The sequence below is a fragment of the Aquila chrysaetos genome, chromosome 22, assembly GCF_900496995.4.
Source record: "Aquila chrysaetos chrysaetos chromosome 22, bAquChr1.4, whole genome shotgun sequence".
Lineage (NCBI taxonomy): Eukaryota > Metazoa > Chordata > Aves > Accipitriformes > Accipitridae > Aquila > Aquila chrysaetos.
The window spans coordinates 14473194-14495840 of NC_044025.1; the positions used below are offsets into that span (position 1 = coordinate 14473194).

General features: G+C 43.4%; 1 protein-coding gene across 3 annotated transcripts in view; it reads right to left on the bottom strand.

Annotated features, from left to right (window-relative positions):
• GRIA1 (glutamate ionotropic receptor AMPA type subunit 1) overlaps window positions 1-22647 on the bottom strand; it is a 129837-nt gene that overhangs the window by 34203 nt on the left and 72987 nt on the right. For all 3 annotated transcript variants that reach the window (XR_003921060.1, XM_029998050.2, XM_029998051.2), the window contains exons 6-11: window positions 14130-14291; window positions 12791-12958; window positions 9072-9176; window positions 6832-6942; window positions 5662-5868; window positions 4146-4516 (exon numbers count right to left, since the gene is read on the bottom strand). Coding sequence is in view for 2 of the 3 variants with exons in the window: in XM_029998050.2 (XP_029853910.1) it covers window positions 4146-4516; window positions 5662-5868; window positions 6832-6942; window positions 9072-9176; window positions 12791-12958; window positions 14130-14291 (1124 nt within the window). In the remaining variant the exon portion in view is untranslated. The remainder of the gene's footprint in view (window positions 1-4145; window positions 4517-5661; window positions 5869-6831; window positions 6943-9071; window positions 9177-12790; window positions 12959-14129; window positions 14292-22647) is intronic.

The window sequence follows — 22647 nt, forward strand, 5'->3', positions numbered from 1 at the left end:
AAACTTAGATGCCTCATTTTGCTGCAGAGGAGGTCGGCAAGCCCAGATGTCCCCTCGGTCTCTGTCTCAAAGGCCTCGGGTCCATCCTGAGCGAGGAATGGTAGCAACGTGCTGGATGTTAGCGAGGTCCCACTCTCCACAGCTGCTACACACTGGGGTTATTTTAAGCTCTGAAGACAATTTATCAAATTACATTTCTGAAAAATGGTACAATGTGAGTCATATTTACTTCACATTTCTCTTGCTGCAGGCTCTCGCTATTGGCTGCGGGATATTTATTACCTCTGATGCCTGCTCTGTGAATCGCCTTTCAGGGTCTGTATTTCACATTTAATGAGTGCTTTTGCAATTTCATGACTGTTTTCTGAAGTTAAGGTAGCACTTTGCAAAGCCTAATGGTTTATGGCCCGTTTCAGACTTCACTGATTTCTGCCTGTTACTATGTACATGAAACTACTCAACTCCAAAATGTTGCTTCTCCCCCATTCTGCTGTGTATCAGCCAGTACTTTGAAAGCACAGACTTTAAGGGCAACAACAGGGACCAGCTCACCTCAACCAGGACAAATTAGTCCGCGTGGTAGTGACTGAACCACATCCAGTGGAGCCACTGGTCAGTGATGGTGCAGAAGGGGGACCGCACGCTCCAGTGGGAAATGTCCAAGAGCTCACAGCCTCCTTTGGCTGGAGCTAGGTACCTACAGTCGAGTCATTCCATTTGTGCCTTAGGAAGGATGGATTCCTTGCTCATGCTCCTGTTGGAGCATCCAAAGGCACAACACAGAGTGCCACTGGCTCCGGCTGGGACTCTCCGTGACGGGTTACTGCCTGGCCTTTGTCACACTCATCCGGTCTATGCCTAGACATGAAGGCTGCAGAGCTTCAAGCACACGAGTCAACCTCATGCCCAGCAGCTTCACTCCTCGGGAGAAGAGGCTACGAGCACATAACCCGCAGCTACGCTCTCTCTTGGCCGTCCGCAGGTCATCGAATTCACAGTGTATCTTTAAAGTGCTTGGTAGGTTGTGACCAGCATACTTAAGAGCCTGATTAAAGTTCTGGCTAGTAAGAATGTCCTTAAAAAGGACGCCAGTTTCCTTCAAAAGCAAATTTTTGTCTCTGTGGGGAACCGAAGTTCCCTGGGGACTGGTCTGAGACTGAGGAACACACATTTACAAGAGCAAGGAGTTGCTGCAAACCTCACCACCCGCTGTGCTGAGTGATGTGTCTGCAGTTTTGATCTTACATTTTTTTTATGATAAATACATAGTGGCATATGCGCTTAAAACAAGCATGCTCTGGAAAAAAAAAAACCCCAAACCTCCAGACAAATTTCCCCTACTCCTTCCCAAAACAAAACTGAAATAAACAACCCAAAACCTCTACAAAAACAAAATACACCCCTGCACTTGCTCCTTCCTGCTGGGGAAAGAATGACAGAACAGATGTATAACAGAAGCTATTTATGTTGGTTAATACATTACTGGGGAAATGCCGAGAGATTGTAGTGGTAAGTTTAGAAACAACCATATAGGAAATATATTGGAATAGAGCAGATCCCCACCTGCCCACAATGTCGTTCTACCAAGCATTCATTTCTAAGTGATGTGTCACAGAAATCCTGCACTAGGTTCGTGTGAAAAATACATGTGAAATACAGAGCGTGCTCAGCGCCTTTCTGTACAACAACATCCTACGGAAATTCTCACTCTTCTGCTTCCTCCTTGCTTTCACATTTCACAGAAATGTCCCCCTCCACTTGCAACCATCTCAAAGAGCTGTATTCAGACTACTGGGAGTTATAATAATTCCTACACTTTGTTTTTCAAATTTTCTCACAAATATTTGTAGTCAGAAAGTGCTCTTGTGCTCCATGGGAAAATATTGGTTTCAATGAAATTGTAATTTTCATTATCAGGATTATCAAATTAATAACATTAAAATAACAATGACAGAATCATTCTCATTTCCCATTTCAAAGCAAAATAAAACAACACTTTGAAATGATGATTCAAAGCATGTTGTTTAGCTAGAGCAAATCTTGTTATTTGAATCAAACCCACTGATCTTTCCCTGACACTTTTTATTAAAGATGTTTCCAAATTTGCTATTCTGCAAAGTCTCAGCTTTTCACCTCTCCACGCTTCTTCTTGGAACAGAAACTGGCTATTGAAATGTCCCCAAAGGAAGACATTCTCTTTCCTAAATAAGAATAATGATGACAAGAACAACAATGAGAATGAAAATCACAATAACCTGATCCTAACGCACTGGGCTGTGTTACAAGACAGCGATAAAGCTGAAATTCCCTCCGCTGGGAAGACTTTCTGAATGCTCCGCCTGGACTCCTACTAATCAATGATCAGATGATAAAACATATTCATAAAAGCTGTCACTATCAAAGTGCCTCACAGGCTCTTATTTCCCCCCTATCCCAAGCGCGTTAGTAGTTGGACAAATTGGCATCCCATCGCCAAGAAGCTGGTGCCTGGCCTCCCCCCGCCGTCCCGCCGGAGCTGTGCCGAGCTGCGCAGAGTTATCTCCGCTTGCCGATGGAGTTGTGCCTCCTTCTCGTCCCCCGAGCTTTGATGCCAACCCAGCGTGCAGGAAATTAACTTCTGCCTACCGTGTCCACTCACAAGACACGTATCTGCTGAAATTTCCTTTGAAGAGAAGGGAGGCAAAGCCCAAAAAAGGAAGGGTGGGGAAAAAACAAAACAAAAGGCCTCTTTGCTGTCTACTTTTATCAGAGCATCACTTCAGATGTCACCATGGCATATAAATACAGAAAATGCACATACTGCCTGTAAATTCATTCTTGTGACTGGCAGTACCTCTGGTTTAAGTCCAACCTGGCCAAAAATATACTTCGCCTAAACTGGGACGAGTTTGCCTCTCAGAGGGGGTGAGCAAGAGCTGTGTCCTGCAGCATCTAGCAGCTTTGGTGCTTGACCTGTCCACATGCTTTCCCTCCAACCAACATCCAGAGCAGACCTCTTGGGAGTGATGGATACATACGATCCACATCCCAAGCCACAGCTCATTAACCCTTTTTCAGCCTTATAAACCCTAAGTACCTCTGCCCCGAACGCAAAACACTAGAGGTGTCAAACACCTTATCCCTGGCTCACCTCTGATCCTGCCTCATGTGAATATACACATACTACACGAAAGATCCCTCAGTTATCACAGACATTACTTACCGGACATATAATTTGTGCAAATAAATAAGAAAATCTATCAGAGTCCCGCTTGCAGCTATTTGGTCCCTATGCTTTTAGTTCTTTTTCTTTTCTTTTTGAACGCCTTTGTATGAACAAGGTGTTGAGAAGAAATGTGTATCATGGGCTCCTGCAGTAGGCAAAATCTCTGTAATAAGACTTGTGCGAATATAGGCCCCTAAAATGAAGGAGGTATTTCCAGACATTATTTACAAATAAGTCTCTGCTGGTGTCTCTATCACAGATTTACATCTTCTGCATTTCATGCAGTTTTCCAGTCACCTTATATTGTGCCAGCTTTTCCAAGAAAAATTATCTAAAAGTAATCACAAGAGTCATTCACCAAAAAGTCCCTTTAGGAACCCTTTGGACTTTGGGTCCTACTGAACTTTCAGGCAGCAGAACTATTGACTGAAATGGGAATTAGAAGGAAAACTCGCTACTTCTCTGACCTTTCTAAAGGCCAATAATGCTTAAAGCCACCCAGTGTGCTCCATAATCTTTGGCACAGACCATATAACCTTTCACTGGGCACCTACTGTATTATTTCTCCCTACTTTACTGGAATTTTATAGCTTCCTTATAACGCTAGATGATCTTGTTTCTAACAGCAACAAAATGACTGACAAAAATTGATTGCAGTTGGGTAGCTTTAGAAAATCTTGTTTGCATTTCTGTAAAATCCCTCAAAAGAACTCCCCAGGATAAATTTAGAATGGTATTTTTATGGTCTCAAATTTGAAGTCCCCAGTTCACAGCTGAGAGACCTGTGAACCCTTGGATCCTTTCTGAATCTGTAAGTGATTCACAAAACTACACTATGGTTCAGGAATGAAGGTCAAAATAAAACCTGTTCAGCTCCAAAGCACGTAGAAAGATTAAACCATATGAACTGGAAGAAGGTTCATTGGGGAAGGCAACCCACCTTGGAGAAATATCACATCCCTGCTGCATGAAAGCTCCTAGGGAGAACCAAAGACTGTTGAATATCCCAAACTCATTCGTCTGGTCATTGGCCGGCTGGTCCCGTCCTTCCTCGAATTCCTCAGTGTGCCACTCGTAAGGGCTGAAGCGACTCACCAGGAAGAGGACAACGCTCACTCCAATGTAGGCAAAAACAATGCACATCCATATCTCGTAAGCCAAAGGATCCAGAAAGGAAAAAACTCCTGGTTTGGACTTCTGAGGTTTTTTTATCATGATAGAGATACCTAAGCTCATGAACGGTTTGGAAAAGTCTATAACTTCTTCTCGAACCAGAGTGATGGTTAATGGTGCCACAGCCACATCTGCCCTCTGAAAAGGAGAGACAGAAAAGAGATTTGCATTCTGGGGATAAAATATACCTACTAACTCCAGCTTACGTTCCTTTGATCTCTGTTTACCCCTGCTACATCAGAAGAAATCAGACGAAACCAATTGCAAGAGAAATGTTAAAAAGGAGCAGCCCATAATATTGGTGGATTATTTCCATTTTATCACTACTGATTACCAGTTCTGTTCTGAAATCACAGCGTTTTCCTTTTGCAGCCACCTAGCTCTTCTTGTCTGATTTATCCACTGATGTCACAGTCTGATGCAGATGATTTTTGCTAAAAGAGCTTTATCATCCAGACATCAAAAGAGGCAAGGAAAGGCCAATTGCCTGAAAAAGGATGCCAGGATGTTTACTTCCATCAGGAACTGCTTTTTGATTGCATAACTGATGCAGGAGAAGAGGAAAAATGTTGCACTGACACTGATGTGCACTCTCCACTTATTTTACAATCCGTCTTGAAAATGGAAAGGGAAATGCATTGAAATGGCTGTCGGCATATACTGTGAAACTACCAGCAGGAGACAGATCATCCCCCGCTCCAACACAGTAACACAGAGGCTTGGGCACTGATGCTCCCTACACCAATTTCCCCTTTCCCTACAAGGGAAAAATAGACCCCTCCGAAGGATGACCTAAACACCACAGATTGTGAATTACCGGACCAAACCAGGTTTAGAAGTGTAGGGTGCAGGTGTATATCTGATATGATGAAAATGGGTGGCTAGGCAGAAAGTAGTCTAGTCCTATTGTTCACCAGTCATATGCTGAGTGTTTGAAATCTTATACTTCTTTCATCCTGTCATTATCATGCAAATATAAAATAGAGTAAAATTTGGAGATTCTACCCAGGGGAAAGTTTGACCTTTCAATACTTGTTCTTCCAAAAATGGAAAGAAAAAGAATCTTGGAACTGTTGAAAGGAAACATTTTGACATTTCCATAGGCACAAAATGTGCTGCCCCTTCCTAAATTAAAATGTTTTACTTGGGCTGATTATTTGCATTATCAGAGCTGCAGTCCTCAAGACAGCTCAGGCTGACGGAAGGCAGGGCTCCTTCTTTAGGGCTTGAACGTGTTCTCAAGTACCAAGGGCAAAAGACAATGGACAAGGTTGGAAACTCACCCCATAAACAAGTTCTCCCACCATGCCGTTCCACGTTTTGGTGTCAGGGTCCCGGGCTCCGTACTTCCCATCTCTGACAATCTCCAGTCTGTAGTGGTAGCCAACATGCTTCGCGATCTCAGCAGCCAGCTCCACACAGTAGCCTTCATACCTCTCATTGCCTTCAAACTGGTTGGCATTCTTCTTGAGCATCACATACGGGTCTTCCTGGCACAAAGAAGACTAATATTGAGCCACGCTCCACATTCTAGAGATGCACATCAGGGGCTCGGACTGGAGCCCAGTCTGCAGCTTCTGGTCCCCTTGAAAAGCTCTAGCTTTGTGTTCCTGTACCAAAGGGCACAGTCAACATACAGTGGGCTTATTTTAGAAGGTTCAAAGTGAGTTTTTTATTGCGGCATTTTCTATTTATTCATGCAAAATCTGTGTGCAGCTTCTGCGGTGATGGGCTTGAGGGGAATGGAGGAGCTGGGGGAGTTTGGGCAACAAACCTTTCAGTGCAGTTCTGCAAGGGATATTTAGTGCATCTGAGCTGTGAGTTTTTAAAGGCGCGTCTGCCTATGTGGGCACAGGCAGAATCAAATCTGCTAAACAGGAGAGAACCTTAAAATGTTTAACTCAGTTTGGGTATTGTGTCTTCTCTGTAGACTCACAGTAAGCATTCAACAAACAAGTTAGTAAACTTTCATGTTTCTGCAGGGTAAGCGTATACAATGACACAATACATGATACCGTAAATTATGGGGTACCTATTATTCCTTCATGATTATAGTGGAGATTTGTTTTTAAAGCTATGATTCAGCCTCTCTGCACAATGCAGCTTATCCTTCCCAAAATTACAGCCCCCATTCTGTGGGCTAAATACAAAGCACAGGTATAATGTTTCTAATTTACCTATGCTGATGCCTCTACTGTCTTGTCATAATCTTTTGTATTTTCTACAGTTAAGCATGAGAACTCTTTAATACCTATTTAATTAGCCACAGCAATTTTCAGATACCTTTATGGACCTGGCAGGAAACAGTAAGTGCTGTTGTTATTATTATTATTATTGTTATTGCTATTATAAAAATGATATAGTACAAAGGAGGGCACACAAGGGGAAGGGGGAGTCTGCACATCAGGGACATGGGGGAGAGGGAAACCTGGGATAGAAGTCACAGTACTTACTAGGATAGTTGTGACTATGTAAGTCCTGTTCTGGAGGCTTGTAGACTCATTGCCACTTTGAGTATCTATGGCTGCTGGAACTAACTTCTCATCTTCATTCCAATAACCAATCTGCCGAATACAAAATCAGGATATGTCATTGATATCTCTCTGTAATATTAACTAAGATATGTTAACAGGGTCATCCAAGCAGGATCAGTTCTCCCTGTATTTTCATACCCAACCAGAGATCTCTCCTCCTGATTCTTGATGTCTTTTGCCAGCAGGACCAGGAACTTCCCCATCCCACTGTACCTCCAGCCTGAAAATAATGTGCATGATACGCTACAGTAGCAGAGTGCTTGTATGCACACAAAAACATTTAGCACAAGGTACTGGCAGATTATTGCCATCCCCTGCCTCATCCCTACACCAAGAGTTCACACTGCCCCTGTGTGACTTCTGAATATTTTTCTAATGGTGAGCATGCCTGCTGCATGTCCAGATGCTACAGGATGATAAAATGCTACCCTGCAGCTGAAATCCTGCATGAACGTAGGACTAACTCTTAGGACATCTTGAGACAACAGGACAAAAAAAAATCAAGTGAGAACAAAACAACAACCCTGGCCAATGCTGAAAAGTTTGGGGTTATGAATAAACTGAACAGTTGTAATGGGAAGAACTCTCATGTTAAGTTGTGCTTATTAATAATCAGGGATTTGGGCTGATCTATCACTGCTTACAGGTAAAGCAGAGTGCCACCGAATATCACTAGGAAGATCATTGTTGAGGTTATCCACTTTGAGGGCTTGATTTTATAAGAGGTTTTCCATCACCTCATGTAAGTATGAAGTTGCCTGAGCTCTGCTCATGTGAAAGGAATATCTTACCACAGTAAATGGGAAAGGGTATTAACACAGGGCACAACCAGGAGCCTGCTGAGGGCAGATTAGAGATCATAACAGCTCAGGAGAAAAAAATCTATGCAGTCTTCTCTCTTCATTGCACAGACAAAAAGAGAGTGAGGAAAGAGCTTCCAAGGCTCTGCCCTAGGGCAACATAGAGACATGTGTGTTTGTTTTGCACCTCTAACCTGGTGGATCTAAGTTACCACGTGCCTCGTGGCAGTGATGTACATGTCTTCCAAACAACTATAATTTCTGTCCGTAAATACAAAGCAAAATCAAGACATTTAGCCATTCTCTTTCTTCTCCTCTAGACTCTCTCCAGATTGCCAACTTCTTGAAGTTCAGAGCCCCAAACTGGACATAATACCGCATTTGTCCTCTTATGAATACCACGTAGAGGAGGAAGACCACTTTGTATGTCTTCAAAATGACACTTCTTTTATTTCTCAATGAGAAATTTGCCTTTTTTTTTGCTTGACTGTGGTGGGCTCTAATCTCACATAGGCTGCTCTCAGGTGTAAGTATGAATTGGGGGTAGGGGCTGTGAATGTGGAACTTTCACTATTTGCAGTTTTTCTTAGTTTCAAACAAGTATTTTATTTTCCAGGGGATTGAGGGGCTGCAGGGGGATTCCAGCGAATGCCCCATTCCAAAATATTTAGTAGTTCTCCTTTACCTCCTTTACTGAGTTACTCTTTGTTCTTCAAATAGGTAGTATCTAAAGTAGGACATAAGCACATGGAGTCAGATTTTCAAAAGGATTAGTGTTTTGGGAGCTTGGCACCCCTGAACAAGGCAAGATTTTTCAAAGTGCTTGGTATATAGAAAGGGATCAAGACTCCAGAACAGCACAAATGTCTGTGTAGCTATCAGGACATGGGTAGTGGTAAAGCTCTTGTCACTTCAAGGAGAGCAGAATTAGGTCAACATAAAGGGTTCACCTACACTGGCTGGGGCAGACAGCTTTTGCCTGGCTCTGCCTTGGCTCATTCTTGGAAAAGAAAAGCAGGAGAGCAAAAAACAGACAGCCGTGTAGCTGGGCCTGAGCCAATGTGCCCTGCCAATAGCAAGGCTGAGTTGGCCAAGCTTTTACTATCCTGGAAATCCCTGCCCCACAGCTGAGATACCCTTGTTGCTCTTGATAATTCCTTCGATATGTTGTATTTTTTTAGTAATATACCATGAGTTCTCCCTAGTGCTTGGCTTTGCTCGTGCAGAGAGCTGGGAATGCACTCGTGACTCCACATGCAAGCCTACATGAACAGAGATGTTTGTTGAGACCTAACCACACCATAACTCGAACACCGGGCTGGTGCCTCACACAGGATCCCAGGTCGCTCTCTACTTTACCTTTCTGATCCCATCATGTTTCATCTCAATCACATGGAGGGTGTAGTTGGTCCTCCGTCCCTTCTCGTTAAACTGAACGTTGCCAGACAATCCTTCAAAACGGACCTTAAAGACATAAATATCAACGAGGAGAGCAAATTGGTCAGCTTCTCACGTGGTGGTGATTCGGCAGCAGTAAGAGGGGAGGGGAAGAAGGATGGAGAGTGCAGTCATGTCTCTCAGATCCATGCAGGAGAGAGAGGACATCTATCTGACACCAGGCTTTCACTCGGGTTCACTCTCTACAGCATGCCTGGCCAGGTGCACAGCCATTCTCTTAACTTACCCCTTCTTTTAAAAACCCTTTCTCTTAAAACTTAGTGGCCTATTACTGAGCTCAGCAATACATAAGAGCTAGATCACATGTGTGAGCCCACCACCTCTTGGGATGTGACAGTGAGCTAAATCAGCTCTGAACTCCTTGAGTTTTGTGGTTTTTTGTGTTTTCTAAATCTGACCTCGAGTCAGGATTTGGTAAAGAATTTGTCAGTTCAAATCAGGAACTGTATTTAGAGGAAATATGAAACCATGGCCACAGCTACCAGCTGCAGTCTTTTGATAGAGAGGAGTCTATCAGTTAACAAGCAAATTCAATTACCTCTGCACCAGCCTAATAAAACCTGACAATTTAGTATTGTAAATGAAATTTGCATAGTAAACTTTGAATCATAAATCTCTGCTGATAACACTGCCGAGCTGAAGAGCGCTGCTCGCATCACACCCCAGGTCCTGAACTTCTCTTCTCAGCATGGCCATTTGACTGGCTGCAAAAGCGCCCAGCCTGGCGTGGAGAAGGGCTTCCAACTGGAGTTACATACAGTGCGTGGGGAGCAGGCAGCGGGGACCAGGAACGTGGGAAAAGGAGTGCAAATTTGGGTCTCTATGCAGACCACCTGGAGAAGTGCTCATGCCACTGGATGGGGAATTAAAGGTTTGTTCTCAGCCTTTCCATTTGCTTTGGACAAATCTGTTGTCCCTGCAGCTGAAGTCTTCCCACATGCAAAATGGGAACAGGTATTTAGCAGCCTTTTTAAGTACTCTGAGATCCTCAGAATAAAGACCCGTGGTGAAGAAATGAGGATATATCATTACAGAGGAAATCTGTTGCTAATCTGCTTAAACTGTGTTTGTTTTCCAGCTATTATCGCAAAGGTTTGTCATGAAAATGAACATCTGCCAGTATTTTCTGAAGCTCCTTCAAGTCAAGAGATATTCCTGGTGACATTTGGAGAAACATGCTTTTTCCTTCTCACAAGACACAACGTGCCCATAAAAAAAAGATGCACTAGAAAAGCACTATTGTCTTAAGCACTCCCTTGCCTGCTTTTTCATGGCCCCTTTGGTTTTCTTTTTAGGTCCTGACCGATTCTGAAGCTGAAGTCACAGGTGCTCATGCTTTGTAGCTTTGTATGCACTCAAAGGCAGGTGTGCAGCACCAGTTTCTTCTATCTGAATGAATGAAATCTTAATCCTGTGATAACCGTGTGGCACTGAAATAGCAAAAGGGGTCTCTCCCATCCATCCTGGAGGCTGCAGCACAACTTTTGCATCATTTCCCATCCTCTGAGACCCACTGAATCACTACAAAATATAGTGAGGACTGATTTCAACAGTGTTAAGCACCAGTAAAGTTGACCGGAGACATGGAGCGTTTAAGCACATCTGTGTATAAGGCACAGGCACGTGGTTCTTTGCTGGGAGAACTGGAGGAGAAGAATGCTGTTGTGGCCTTCTGGTTACAGGGTTAGTCAGCAGTTAGGGACTAGCTACCTGCTTACTAGATGTGGTAACCAAGTAACATTAATAAAAAAAATCTCTCAAAAATTATCATTATCTTTTCAAAGTACAACTGAAACCTTGCCATATTGGTTTAAAGCAATATTTTGTGAGCATTTTCCTGAAAGAAAAAAAAAAAAAAGCAATTCTCTTTAAGAAAAGCATACATTTTGCTGAAATGTCTTAGATTTCTGTTTTTGAAAAATTGCAGAATGACTCCTTCTTACACTAAACAGAAATAAGGTAATTCAGGAGCTTATTCCAGACATTTGAGTAGAAATAAGTAGAGAAACTTTTTGCTTTTAAACAGCTTATAAAATTTTAGGCATTAGCAAATGGGAGGTAAAGAGAAAGCACACTGTAAACAGCTGTAAGACTTGCCCTAATTGTGAGTCTTTACAGAAAGGATAACTCAAGCTTTCAATCTAATCAGAAGTTTTTCTACTTTCATCTGCCTCTTTCTTGCTACAATACTAAATGCTGGATGATTATTCAATTCATAGTTAAAATTTCCCTAGGAGACTTCTTCTCTTGCATCTTTCAGAACCTTTATTTTGACCATCACAACTGAACTGGTCACATCTTTTGAAAATTATAGTTTTTCAATGGTGAAGAAACAACTTTTGCAAATAACTCTTCATGTTCTTTGCCCCAAATCACTACAGTTGAAAAATTAAGAGTTTTGAAATTGTTTTAATGAAGAGATAAGGAAACTTCAGAGGACGATTTTCCAACACACAAAATTGTATTTTCTAGCTAAGTCTGATTTTGATATCCTATTCTCATAAATTCAATAAAGGAAAATGCTTGAGAATCCATTGCTCATCAGAAGACTTCCAAGTATTTCATGTTTATTAGGTAACCAATCTCCCTGATGCATCAAGGAGGCTGATTTCATTATAAGGTTTTGGAGAAGCTATGACAGTGATTTGCCCAAGGTCACACAGAAAGTCAATGACAGGCTTGGGAACAAATTGAACCTGGGCAATAAATCAAATCAGATGCAAGATTTGGTTTTAAAGGAATTGTTGTTTACCAGTAAGAAAAAACCAATTCAAAACAAAATACTTGGGGAAATTTACTTATGTTGCAAATTAACCAAATTAATTTTGTTCTTCTTGCCTTCTTCACAGTTAAGGAAAGAAGATGGGATAAGCTATATTTGGATAACACTGAACTAGCAGTATTTCCAAGGAATCCATCTATTTTTGTCTGAAAAAAAGAAAAATGTTAGAAATGAATGTCAGTCTTGAAATGTAAAGAAATGTTAAAATATTCTACCTTTCTTAGTCTTTGATAAGAGTGTATTGTTTTTCTCTCTCGCTGTAAGTTTCATGTAGTATTTTTGTTTGTTCAAAAATCTGAAGTTTTATGCAGGATGAAAACGCAAGATTATCAGAGATCTAAATGGTTGTTATTAAGACTTTTAGGAATCCTCACAGTATGAAACAAGCTATAATCTGGGCTTTGAGTTAACATTTTGACGACAGCCAACACATAAGGCAAAATTCACATGGTTTCAAGCTTCATTAGCAGTCTGGAACTGAAGCGGAGTTCACAGACAGTCAAAGGAACTTAAAAAAATATGGTCTGAGCAGGTCTCTCTCTTGGGAAGGGGAAGATAAAAATAGGGACCCAGGATTTTATGGGATAATAAATGGCTTTTCCATCCCAGAACTCCAACAGAAACTAGAGAAGGCAAGGACACATCAGTTGGTACCAGGAGAAGCAGTTTGCCGGATTCACCCCTGAACTCTTTAGAAGATCTGGCTCTAATCTGGAAGGATCAGCTCCTCAACCTGAGCATGTCATTTGAGCATTTCTGCTGCTAATCACCCCTCTTCCCCTGCCCGCAGGCTACAGTCAGCTGTCCTTGCAGCTCACACATCGGTTGGGTTTCGAACCTGCTGCAGCGCTCTCTGGATGTCGATGCCTTGTCCCCAGGGCACGGCCGGGTTGGCGAGGCAGTCCCCGGCATTGCCGCGACGGGAGATGTCGATCCGCTGCCTCCGCAGGTTCTGAAATGCCTCGGCCATCACCCGGACCCCGTCGTATGTTAGGGCCGACGTGTACTAGAAAGAGAAGAGGAGTTGTACATGGCCTGTTAGGGTGAGCTCGCCTCCGGTGTGCTGCACTGGCTCACCTCACGGCAACTTTTCAGATGATTTGCCCTCTCTTCATCCTTCCATCTATGAAGTTCAACAGTCTCTTGCTCCCTGTAATCACTACTGTCCTGTTGACTCACGAAAGTTGGTGCCTTCTCTCCCAGAGGGTGGGAGAGTGAAGGAGAAGCTCCTGATGCGGAGCTAAGGATGGCTCTGCTTTGCCTTTTGCTATGCTAGCCCAGCTGCCTTCAGATTGCACTCCCTGAAGAGGAATCAGCCTTAAAAGCCATTCACCTGTTACCTGAGTCTTTCTGTTTAATTAGAATCATTGACCTGAACTTTTAAGGAATACATTATACAGTGTAAATGTGAGCTACGCAAAATCAAATAACAATTGACCCTTTCTGGTCACAGATGGAGGCCAGAAAACTCTACTTCAATGTGCAAAAAATGTGCGAAAGATGAATTTATTCAAGCGGAAGCTTTTACAGAAACTGGTGTAAAACTCTGGCATGAACGGTAACCATTAGAATTAATTCCTTTTCCTATGATCACCTACTGATTTATTTGTTTGTAACTTTTTTAAACTAATAATTCCAAAGTTGACATTTCTATTGCTGAATGTTTGTCACAAGTGTATTTGTTTTCAAATGTCAGATAGGAAAAAATCAACCTCCTCCCTCCCCGCCCCTTGACAGCTTCAGGGTCTTCTGTGTTAGGAACTAAAATATATTTCCCCTCTGCTGTACACACTGATTTGAAATGCTCAGAAAGAGCATCTGGAAAGACTTTATTATCACTGGATATGTAGTAAACAAGTCAAAGGTTAAGGAGTTAATGAGGCTTTTTCTTTTTTATATACTGAATATTATGAGATGTTTAATCCTTAGCTTTGAGGAGGGTAAAAACTGGGAGTCTGAGTGAATACGCTAACTTGTGTATTTCTTAGCAGGCAGCGATTCCTGCCTAATAAAATTTAGACAATGTTGAGGCACCTGGAACAGATGATGTTCATAATTATACTAAGTGACAGGTTTTCAGAATGAGATTAAAGAGCCCCGTGCAATCACAAAGAGGTGAGCATAACTTGAACTGAGCCAGATGGACCCTAAATTAAACGGTTTTTTATGCCACTTGCCTTTGGCCTCTTCCAGTCCACACGAGGATGCTCCCTGGCATCATTATTCCTCCACTGCTGCATGATCCTGGCGGGAACAGCATCCGTGTAATTCACCAACTGGAAGCCAGTTACATTGGCTCCGCTCTCCTTGAATTTGGTCAGGTCAATATCCATGAATCCCTAGTACAGGAGAGAAACAGGGGAAGCTCATCAGAGGAACACATCTCTGGGTGAATAAGAGGAATCCCGCCTATCTAGGCATATGGCAGCCAGCTTAGGAAAAATCTCTTCCCTCTGCAAGGTAAGGTCCAATTCAAGAGAGGCACCACCGCACTGACCGCGCAGGGAACTTGCTTTTCTCACAGGCTCTGAGGTGGACGTACCTTGCAGTTTCCACCCAGAGAGACAAATAGTCGTATTAATAACAGCTTGCTTGCAAGAAAGCTAGCAGCATAACAGAAAAATATATCCTGAATAATGCTTGGATGAAACTAATAAAATTCTCAAAATAGATTAGAAAAAATTATTCACCCACCTCTAACTTCTATGCACTCAGTCACCAATGGATAGGCTAATTCTTTTCAAATCACAGTTTGCAGGGAAAACCAAATCCTGAACAAAGAACTTTCAGCAGATCAAGAAGTGGTTGGTCAGTTTATCAAAGGAGTCTGCCTATTAGAAAAGCCGGTTTATAGGATTTCCTAATTTGGGAGAAAAAAGGGTACTTTTTTGGACTTCAGACTACTAATGAAATACATTTCTTTCATTTCTTTATTGTTCTCCTCTACTTCTTGCCCACTGCATGTGATGAAGACAAGTGCGCAAATACACATGTGTATCAGGGTAGCATTGTAGAATTAGTCACTCCTGTTGAATCAGAGGCGAAAAAATCATTAGAGATACACTGCAAACAATATGGAGAAGAGGTCATTTTTTGGTCTCCCAGCTTTTGATCCTATCTCTTCAGCACTGCTGCTCTTCAAAACTGTTTGCTGTGCCTCCTTGCACAAAGCAGGTGCTTGAACAGAGACTCTGCCCTCCCGCTTGGGCTGCTGTGGGTGGGACAGGGTGAAGTCTGGTGCTTTTTCTTTTGGAATACAAGCACAAGAGATGTAGTCAATTATTTTCCCTAGTACCATTAGCATCCATAACGCATGAGGGAAAATGAATGAGGGGACTATGCACAATGCAATCACGAGCAATAGAAGAGCTTGTTCGAGCTCTGCCTTCCCTCTGCCCTCCACCACGTGCTGCTGGTACATGTTCTCTGCAGGCACCTTCTCAGTCTACAGCCAGCTTTCTCTTCCCTGCTTGCTCGCAAACGTATGATGATGGCGTGAGTTAAAAAAGCCAAGTCACATTATTCCCATGAGACACTGGTCAAGTTCCGAAAACAGTGCTCTCTGTGCATAGGCTGGGGGACCTAATTAGCATATTAACTTCCAAGGTCAGGATCAAGCTGTTAGATGGAAACCTGGTCTGGGAGCAGACAGCTTGCAAGGAAAAGACTAAATTGCCCTCTGACATCAGCATCAGACCGAGGGAGTCATAAGTGACTCGAAAATGTTTTTAAAGACTTTCACACTTTTTCTTCTGGCTTTTTGTAAGCAATTTGGCATCCACTTAGAAGGCTGAGGATTGGATATAGGTGTACAGATGCTCTAAATAGATGATTTGTTTTGCTTCAAAATGCAGTCATTTAGGTTTAAAAAAAAGTTATATTTGTGTGTACGTATTGCTCAGAATGGTGGTTAAACCTACATCAATCTTGTTTGTAATTGCTAGCGTAGGGGTTTCAGAAAGCCAGAGCTGTGATTAATGAATAGGAAATGCAGCAGGATAATTGTCCCTGACATCTTAATGCATTTCAGGCCAAGTGGTTTTTGACACGCAGAGCTCCTAAGGTTCAGTAAGAGGGACCTCACAGGTTGCCAACTGGTTATTCATGGCTAGGACCAAATTGCACTGACATTTTGCTTCTGGGAGGTACTCAGGGGAAAAAGATCTGTCAAAAGAAACTACCACACAGCAACTTGAAGTTTGTGCCACCAGCTCCTCCTTGGAAGGCCTACAAAGGCATGAAGAAAAGTCCAGGTTCACAATGGAGTACGAGTAAGATGTCTGGTGCCTTTAGACCCCTCAACAAGCAGACTTAAACAGGAAAAGTCAAAAAAAGATTATGATGCCAGTGACGAGGTAGCAGCAGTTGAAAATGCTGTCTCTCACTGTTTTCCCCAAACCAAACCATAGTATTCTGAAACTGAAGCAAGTATTCAACAATATACATTGGGACTCACCTCATATAAAATTTTAAAATGACCTGAATAGACAAAAGGAATTATTTCTTCCTGAAGATTGTACTCATTTTTCCCCACTGATTTTTGACAAAATTCAGGTCCTTTAAAAAGTATGGAGACCTCTGAAGATTTTCCAGTTGTTTAAGGCAGTTGGGACCATAGAGGACATCATTAACCTTGAATATGTCTTTGCATTTCAGCTGTTATCAACTGCTGAAATAACTGTTTTCACCTGTTATCCCTCCTCCACATGCCCCAGTAGAAGGGCAGTCCTAATTACGAAGGCATTTTAATCACCACGCCACTGGAATCTGCTCAGAGCAGGCCTGGGTGACACAACAGCCAATGAACTGGGAATACCAGAGGTCAGATTATTTTAGAAAATAATTCCCAGAGGAGGTGGATTCTTGCTGGCTAATACATAAACAAGAATATATCACATATTATGCAAAATGTCTCTTGAAAATGCTTCTATTGACAAAGTAGTATCAAGAATTAAATATGTTTATCTGTCTTTCTGGAATATCAGTCAGTGCTTGTAGAAAACAGGAGAATTACAATATTTGCAAGTAAAGAAGTCATTTGTCACCTTGTACTAATTATAGCCACATGTTGCAAAAAAAGGGACCTTTTCTTTAGTTTTCAATTGGCCATATTTGGAAAACAGAAAATAAATTTTTCAGAAACGACTAAGAAAAGACTGCAACCCACTACTGAGGGGCAGCAGACATGCTTTTGCAGCAAGGTGTTTAGTATCAACCAGTTTGGGAAAGAACCAGCACAAAAATGCTTCCCTTTGCCATCCAATCAAGTACAGCAAGAAGGGAACAGTGCTGGAACGATGTACTCCATGGCACCTCAGTGGCCAAAAGCATTTCAAAAATTTGCCAGTGAACACTGGAAGAAGCTCACTTTGCAGCAGTGGGCTGTTCAGGGAAATGAGCTGAGCCCCTGGAATTTGGTGGTATGTGAGTTTCTTCAGGCTCTTTAGACCCGGACCATTTGGGACGTATCTGTTGGACATGCAGGTATCTGGCTTCACCTCCCTGCGCGGCACTGCCAGCCCCCCGGGGAGGAAGAGGAGGAATACACGAACTCACGCTCCAGCCCAGGCGCTGTGCCAGCACCCCTGGCAAAGCAAGCATAGCAAGATCCCGAGGCAACACGGAGCTCCCCAAATAGGGTCACTGCCCAGGATGTAGGTGCTCCGGGGGAGACAACTCTTCTGCAGGCACAGTTCTCTCTGGGAACCATCAAAACCAGGCTGGAAGGGACACCACATCAGCCAGCTCACCCCCTGCCCTACAGCAGGATTAGCTGTCCCTTTGATTTAAATTCACGTCGCAAAATAGTCTCAGCAAACCGAAGAATACGGCCTCCTGCCTTGCGTATGCCTGGAAAATGCCCAGCTTTCTCTGAATGCCATCGAATTAGCAGGCTGACAATAAACAGCAAAAAATCTGGACCCATCGGCACTGATGGGCTGAGACAGCCTCCCTCCTCCACGCCTGCTCTGACTCACAGCGTCTGCAGCACACGGTTTGAGCAACAGCCAGGCTGAGTTCAAAGGAGGAAACTTGCTCTTTAGCCCATACCATCCACTGTTCTTTCTGCATTAACAAACCTCGCAAAGCGATTACATGCCGAAGTCCCACTGCTAGTAAATAACACGGGCAGCTGTTACAGACCTTCATGCCTTCAAATAGAAAACAGAACAGTACTGGGAAGGGTTTTTTCCTCCTCGTATTTTCCTTGCTGCATCTGTTCTTTATGCTGCTCTTAAACTGAAGACAGTTTTCAGCCAAAGGTTGTTTTACTGTCCCATTTGCTGCCTTGGTTGCTGGGAGAGGTGTCAGCAAGTCACACATTTATATTCCTCTCCACTGCTTGTGGGCTCAATCATCAAAGGAAATGCATAATGCAGGAAGACTGATGACTTGAAATGGGCCTCATGAATCCATCTTGATTAACTGGTCCACAAAGGATCTGCCTTGAAAAGAAAGTCCCCCAGAAATGAGCCAGCTCCTTATTTATACCCTGAACACCAAGAGGAGCCAAGACAGTGAGTGGGCAGCGCAGACGGCTGTAAGACGGTGTAGGGAAAGCCTCATTCCTTTGTGCATGACCCTCCTCGAATCTGCCAGCACCACTTACTTCCCTGCACCTCTCCTTCCACCCTCGTATTTCGCTCCCTCACCGTCCTAAACTTCTGCCTCCTCTCCGCACACTGATGGCACCGGGTGGCATTGCTCCTTCTGGGACATCATCCCAGCCCACGGGAATGCCGCAGACAGCAGCGGCCTCACCTGCGTACCCAGACATCGGCAGGCAGCCGGCCACTGCCCCACACCTTCAAATTCTCTCTGTATTTCACTAAATAGGTATTAATTGCTGGCACTTTCCCTGCAGGGTGCCTCCTTCGAAGCTGCGGTAGCAGGCAGCAAGGGCTGAGCTCTTGCAGCTCATCATCCCATAAACCTCCCTGCAGCCCAGCCACAGCACAGCTTAAAATCGCCGTGCCTTTGCTCCCAGTCTTGGCTTTTCCTGAGAGAAAGGATGTTAGAGAGTCTCCTTGAAGACTGCCACGTTTCTGAGAAACACTGTTGTTTTCTTTCCTCCCTCTGTATTTTCTGAGCCCTCCAGATATTCCCCTGAGACTGGCAAAGCTCATCTCTGAACGAGGAGATGGAAAATGCCCTTCCCTTGAATTGCCTGGAGAAGGCTTGTTGGCTGAACATGACACAGTCCCCTTACTCCTGGAATGAGTGTTAGGTTTTTTTAGTCCCTTTCTGTCTGAGATGAAGACTTGAGTTTATTTTTTTCTTTTTCTTTTTTTTTTTTTTTTAATAAACCACACATGGAAATACTCCTTTTTAAGCAAAAAGCATTTAAGCAACTCACCCTGAGCTTGGGTGGGTGCCAAAGAAACCTGTGGCAGCATCAGGAAACTGGCCGAGCTCTCTTTAGATGCTATCCATGTATGGCTTCCAATTCCAGACTGCTTCCTCCTAGCAGACTTTATGATTATAAGAAACTTTGCAAAGCAAAACAATTGCTTCTGAATGGCTGTAGATCAGCCGAGTGAATGCAAAGTGGCTCCTGTCATTCCAAGGTACGCCGGTGTCTTTCTGCAGGGAGCCAGGAGTCGAGTGTTTCCAGACGGAGCATCCCTAATATACCAAATTATCTTCAAGCCTGACTTCTCCAGTGAAGCATCATTCCTCACTCCCATCACTTTGTATTAATAAGGAGGGTACGTCAAAAAGGAGCCCATCTGCTCAAGTCTCGTTCCAGCATGCCTTCCAACAGGAGAGGCCTTCTTCTCTTCTGCAGAATTATTAATGTGTCAAATCTCATTGTGGCAGCAAAACATGTGAGTCCTCACTGTAACACAGAAGTCAGTGAAGAAGAAAGGGAAAAGAAAGATGGGAGGAGTGGACACTATCAGACAGGGTCCCAATCCTGCAGTTTGATGAGTCTCTCCTGTCCTGGTGTATCGATGCAAAGCAAACCAAGTCAGGTGAGAATCCAGACTTCAAGGACATGGGGCTGGAGGTGACCAGTAACTTTTTTTTGGTACAGCCCTACAGATTTTCTTTGTGGTGTTATTTTCATCAGCCCTATCCTACTGCTGCAGCACATTCTGGGTATAAATGATCATACACATCTTGTTGGAAAGCTCAGTCCAGGCAGAGGGACAGATGCTCTAGGTAGATGTTTGTGCTTTAGAGAGCTTTCAGAGCAGAAACTGATTTAAAGGTTTGGGAAACGTGCCGTGTAGTGACAGATGCCAGGACTTCAATCAAAGATATGATTAAGGGATGACCTGATCAACAGTTTACAAGGACCAAAATGTCAGTAATGGAATATTTGGTCTAGCAAACAGAAGCATAATTCTGGTGGAGGAAGCTGAAGCTAGGCAAGTTTTGACTAGAAAAAAAGCACCAATGAAGTCACCATGAGGAAGATACTACAGATTTACACGTCACCCCTTGCCAGTTGAGCCAGGGTAATGGATTAGGAGACTGCAAATAGCTGAGGAAACCTGTTAGTTTAACATGCTTTTGCTGAGATTTAAGCAAACACATTTTTCCTTCCAAGGGCTGTAATATAATCTGTCAGTTACTCACCTGATGCTCAGTGATTTTTTTTAAGCCACAGTAAGTCACTCATGCTTTTGAGCCCTCATTAGCTACTACAAAAATCCTTCCAAGGTTGCAGTTCATATTCTTCCGTGTGGGCAATTTTTGTATCAAAACCAGATGATTTTCTTTTACATGAGACACTCTAATTCAAGCAAAAATTAATCCAGGGCACTGCTCTGTCTTTTACTATCAGTAATTCAGATGAGATAATGTTATAAGGGTTTCTTCTGCTTGATAATCTTTGAATCAGGACAGAAAAGCTGTTTGGAAGTGAAATGCAAACCTCAGAAATTTCACTGATATATTATATTGTCTTCCTCCGCCTGGAAAAACAAGTTTTCTCATGAGCCTACTTGCACCAACCTCTCAGAAAAAGGAAAGGTCTAGCTGGTATAATTTTAGAGACCTAAAAAGAAATTAGGACATCTCTTTCCAACATAAGAATATCATTTTTGCAAGACCAGGCACCTTGAGATCCTACCAGGACAAGAAGTCAATGCTGTACACATCCTTTTGGAAACTCCCACAAAACGGAGTTTCCAATCAGCTAGTGATGCAAACCTGAATATTGCTGACCTTGTTTGTACCCTCAGTCAGCAATACTTCAGGGGGCAGGAGACAGCGTTAAGAACTGCAGGTGATTAAAATAAACACGGCAGCTTTCAAGATGATGGCAGGCTGAGAACTGCAGCATTTTAGCTCCAGGCAAGCTGGAGCAGGGGCTCAGTGGAGGGAGCAGAGCCATCGACACACGGCCAGCGCCACAGGTCACGCTTGTGCTGTGGCAGGTACAGCTTCTCGCACCGGGCTCGCACCCAGCACGGGCACAGCAGACCCTCCCCACGCAGCCACAGCACGTGCCGCAGGAGGTACGAGTGCTGCATTGCTTTAGGGGAGCCCATCTCTGCCCGTGCTGGGAGAACTTTGCTCCCCAGGGATGTGGACCTCTTTTTCGACAGCCAGTTCGGGAGGGTACTCCTCCTTCGCTGTCTGCACCAGCTGTCAGTCTCGGGTCACTGTATCTCAGCCCTGGTAGTGCAGAAGTTCTCCCTTCCATTTTCGGAGGGAAAAAAAATCAGAGAGGCCCATTTAATCCACAGGTTAAGAGAATCAAACCAGCACATTTTGCCTGACTCCTGCACACGCAAGCCACTCTGCTGGCAAAGCTGCTGTGCTGGTAACCTCCAAAGCTACCACAACTGCTTGCAAAGTGAAACTCTGTCCATGGCCTAACTCGGCACTGACACACGCTGATGTAAAATGGCACAGGGAAAAATGCTTACCTCTGCTAATCACCTCTGGTTTTATCTTTACTTTTCCCTGCTACCCCTAGCATCAGCAATCTCATACACTCATCCATTTAACTTCAAACGAGAGCATTTGCTAAAGAACAACCAGGACTAATGCGCCAGGAAAGAAAAAAAGCTAAAACACTGTATGTGGCAGCTGTCTTTCATACTTTTCTTTTAAAGACAGGTCACACGAATGTCACTTATTTTAAGACAAAGATTTTCCTCTGCCCAAGAGAGCTGATGTTTTCCCACTACTGACAGTAGTCAGCTTACATCCCTGGCATAGGACAAACAGATACGTGAAGCCAAGGTTATGGGGAAAAAGCCTGTAACATCAAAAGAAAGGAATCCCAGAAGTTTCGAAGGTTGCTGCTCTGATAGTATTGACTGTATTTTTTTTTCTTTGTGGTTGCTAGATTGATGCTCTCAAAGGCTGAGAACAAAGCTTAGAAAAATAAGACTCACAAAAACAAACACTTCTTGAAGTTGCCAAACCTCTTTGAGTTCCAGAAAGAAAAATAGAGATACAGAGAGAAGGGGGGGAGAGAAAGAGATATGACTGCAACCCCCCAGTGCCCTTACACCTGGCAAACATCCAGGCTGGCAGCTGGTAAAAGCTAATTGGGGTAACTCTAATGGGTACCAGTCGAGGATCAGGTTTTCATGAGTTTGCAAAAGCCATAAACAGTGCCAAATTTGCCTCAAGGAGAGGCAGGGATGCTCACAGGAACCCTTCCCCTGGCAGTGATGTTGCAGACAGACCTTCATGGGATGGGCAGGGCTGAGCAGACAAGACAGCTTG